The sequence below is a fragment of the Protomyctophum bolini genome (genome assembly GCF_963924005.1).
Source record: "Protomyctophum bolini genome assembly, chromosome: 1".
In the NCBI taxonomy this organism is placed as follows: Eukaryota; Metazoa; Chordata; class Actinopteri; order Myctophiformes; family Myctophidae; genus Protomyctophum; species Protomyctophum bolini.
The window spans coordinates 5602929-5606650 of NC_137862.1; the positions used below are offsets into that span (position 1 = coordinate 5602929).

Below are 3722 nucleotides of genomic sequence, written 5' to 3' on the forward strand. Positions count from 1 at the left end.
GACAATTTGAAGCGCCGTCTATACTCTTCGAGGACCCACGTTGTTTCAGTCTCATCACATTCTACCCTTTTTTATTATTCATTTATTCCCTTGGATTTGACGAGCAGATCTCCAGGATGAGGCCGTTAACGGACGAAGAGACTAAAATCATGTTTGAGAAACTTTCTAAATAGTAAGTGATTGGTATTTGATTGTATTCACATGTCAAACGAATTCGCAAACACTACAAAAACTGCTGCGAGGATACAACCATGAAAAGCACTAAGACCAATACTTGTTTACGATATTAGGCGATTATTATAGCCGACATTTATGAGGCAGGTCTAACATTTCTTATTTTATTTATCAACACCAGCATTGGTGAAAACCTCAAACTGCTGGTGGATCGACCTGATGGCACCTACTGCTTCAGACTGCACAACGACCGTGTTTACTACATGAGGTAAGTTTAATAATGTGTAATATGAGGTGTGTAGTAGGCTTGGCCGTTCTAAAACCTTTGTATTTCGAGCACGCCCAGTGGACCCCCAGTTGATACCATCTGGGACCCCGATCTACACTATAAAAATCCTTATTGTTAAGTAGTTAGAAACGCCTGAGTTACAGACCCCAAACTTGAGGACCTCTAGGGGCCAGGGTGCCCCAGTTTGAGAACCACTGAATGTGTACAATGAGGTATGTGTAGCATTAGTCGTTGTGTGTGTATTTCTTTTCTACACTGCTGGCTGCTGCGTACATACAGCTGCTGGCTGCTGCGTGCAGGGACGGATTAACCCCGATGAGGGGCCCCTGAGAGCCAAGGGCCCCTGGGCCATGGCCCAATGGCTAATTTGGCCCTGGCTGCATTATGATAGAGGATGGATTCCTCCATTGGTCAGCAGTCATTATGTGGCGTCACTGTCAACAATGTGTCTCTGAACGTTGCATCTGGACAGTGAGAAGATCTTGAAGCTGGCCACCAACGTGGCACGGGACAAGCTGGTGTCAGTGGGAACCTGCTTTGGAAAGTTCACCAAGACCCAGAAGTTCCGTTTGCACATCACCGCTCTGGACTTCCTCGCCCCCTATGCAAAGGTACTCAAGCATTGTAACCACTTAGGGCCCATTCATACTAGAGCCTACAATGTGACGTCATTTGAGGTTCTGGTTCTGAAGATTTCTGACGAGCACTTTCATTTCGACATTACAGCGCCGAAACAGTGGTAAAATAGGAGTATGAATCGGCCCTTATGACTCCAGCACCTGGGGAAAGCTTTCGCCAAAGGAAATAGTTAATCGACAAGCTCACAACTCATTGCGTTTTCAGCGAAAGCTTCCCCCACAATAACAGAAAACAGACTAGTATGGAGCCCTGAGGGACTCCTGTCAACCATGGTTTTAAAACCACCACACTCTGTTCTGTTTTGAGGGCTCAATTGTACCCCCATCCCCGCATCCATGACATTGTTGTGAGCTTGTAGACGGGCCGTTTTCAGCGCTGGTATGATGAGGTGTAAATTGGTCTTAACCCATTCTGAACGGGAACCCATTTTGGTGTTAGCATCATGTTATGCTTTAGCTATTGAAAAATAGCAGATCTACAAGCTCATAGCGCGCCACCGAGTGGCGCGCTACGAGCTTGTAGGTCTGCTATTTTTGAAAAATCGAAGAACGACTGACATTTTTTAGAATCTGATCTCAGGTCAGAATGGGTTAATCAGACCAGTGTGTGTCCAGTGGAAACCTCGTGTGAATCTGATCTCAGGTCAGAATGGGTTAAGTTGTAATCCTGTTTGGTTACTTCTTTAGTACAAGGTGTGGGTGAAGCCCGGAGCGGAGCAGTCCTACCTGTATGGGAACCACGTTCTGAAGTCTGGACTGGGTCGCATCACAGAGAACACGGAGAAGTACCAAGGGGTGGTGGTCTACTCCATGTCAGACGTGCCCTTGGTAAGTACCGACGAAAATAGCTAGATCGAACAGTACATTTAAACAGCGGGAGACCTTAGCCCATTCTGGGCTATGTTATAATTTAGCTATTTAAAAATAGCAGATCTACAAGCTCGTAGCGCACCACTCCTTGTAGGTCTGCTATTTTTGAAAAATCGTGAAAATATTTATTTCAGAAGACTTTTTTTTAATTACGGCGAGCGTCGCTTGAATTTCATTGGCTATCGCCCAAACGCCCACAATCGCCAGGCGACGTCGCCCACTATCTTTCCGGCAACGTTCTTCCGCCCACTTTTCGACCATCGCCTGTTCGCCTGCTATCGCCTCTATCTCCAGTAGTCGCCAGTCGGGTCCCACTGACAAATAATGCACTTCCGGAAAATTCGTCTGGCTAAGTATCGCCCGCTGTTAAAACGTACTGTAAGGGCATAAGAGGATAATCGATTTCACAATCCACTAAGCAACTCAAAGCAAGGGTTGAATACCAAGCACTTGCCAATTATGGCACATTTTGGAGGCGCTACACCCTCATTTAGCTGTGTTGCTCATTACACAAATGCCTGATCTTTACAATCTATACCTCGTTGTAAAGGTGACTAGGTGAGATTATAATAAGATATGTATAATATGCTAGCGACTTACCATCCCTTTCATACTGGCTACAGAATAGTTCATTATATTGGCTGTGCGACAACATTTACATTAGGGGTTTGTGCATCAGATTTACAGATTGTCCAAAACTCGAATGCCCCCAATTTACACTGGCTAAAGTTTTCCTTTTCTGTTTGTTTCTGCACTCCCCAGGGCTTTGGCGTGGCAGCCAGGTCCACTACGGACTGTCGCAGAGTGGACCCCATGTCCATCGTTGTGTTCCATCAGGCTGACGTGGGAGAGTTCATTAGAAATGAAGACACGCTGACATAGACGCATCATATGAATATATCATCTGTGTTCTTATCAATGTAAAAAGTTACATGTTCATACACTGAGAGTTGTCTAGTTAGTACAGCTGCAGTGAAATGGTGGCTAAGTCACTTCAACGCTGGAGCTGGAAATTAAATAACTGTCCCAAGAGTACCTGGTCCTTGTCACTAGATAAGAGTACCTGGTTGGCATAGTGAGTTACTCTTGTAACCAGTTCATCTTTCCATTTGTAACTCAGAAAGTGTACAGATACATTTGTACAGTCTAAGTTTAATATAAGGACCACAACACCCATTTAACACATCTTGATATAATTGGACCTTTCTAATGCTCATAGGTTCTCCTTACAGCGAGTATTTTAGCATGTATGTACATGTACCCACTGTGCACATTCAAACAATCTATAGATGAGTCTGCTCCAGTTAGTTAATTGACGTCATCCTTTCCTCTATTATTAGTGGATGTCAAAGCTTATAAAATGTATATTTACACCTGCATTTGATTTTGCATAACCTCGATGGCTGCCAATTTTGTATCAAATTCCTTGTGTTCAATAAATGCAATGTTTAATAACTGGATTATCATCATGGTCTTGAAACAGGTTGTCTGCTTGCATGGCTATTCATACTTGAATGAGGGGGTTGTTAAACAGTTGTGCAAGCACAGAGCAGCGCACCCCTCACCAACCTTAATCCGGTCGTTTTTATGGACCCCTCACTGACCTTAATCCGGTCGTTTTTATGGACCCCTCACCAACCTTAATCTGGTCGTTTTTATGGACCCCTCACCAACCTTAATCTGGTCGTTTTTATGGACCCCTCACCAACCTTAATCTGGTCGTTTTTATGGACCCCTCACCAACCTTAATC

The 3722-nt window shown here is 44.4% G+C and overlaps 1 protein-coding gene across 1 annotated transcript; it reads left to right on the top strand.

Moving 5' to 3' along the window:
• The first annotated feature begins 13 nt into the window (after window positions 1-13).
• nip7 (NIP7 nucleolar pre-rRNA processing protein) lies at window positions 14-3431 on the top strand. The gene is made up of 5 exons (XM_080760935.1): window positions 14-172; window positions 356-442; window positions 936-1074; window positions 1789-1929; window positions 2734-3431. Exons 1-5 carry the CDS (start codon window positions 117-119, stop codon window positions 2851-2853), a joined length of 543 nt encoding a protein of 180 aa, XP_080617061.1. The 5' UTR covers window positions 14-116; the 3' UTR covers window positions 2854-3431.
• Window positions 3432-3722: the final 291 nt, after the last annotated feature.

Coding starts and splice junctions, on each gene's coding strand:
- nip7 (XM_080760935.1), top strand. CDS start 117: ATGAGGCCGTTAACGGACGAAGAGACTAAAATCATGTTTGAGAAACTT. Junction 173..355: donor TTTGAGAAACTTTCTAAATA/GTAAGTGATTGG, acceptor TATCAACACCAG/CATTGGTGAAAACCTCAAAC. Junction 1,930..2,733: donor CCATGTCAGACGTGCCCTTG/GTAAGTACCGAC, acceptor TGCACTCCCCAG/GGCTTTGGCGTGGCAGCCAG.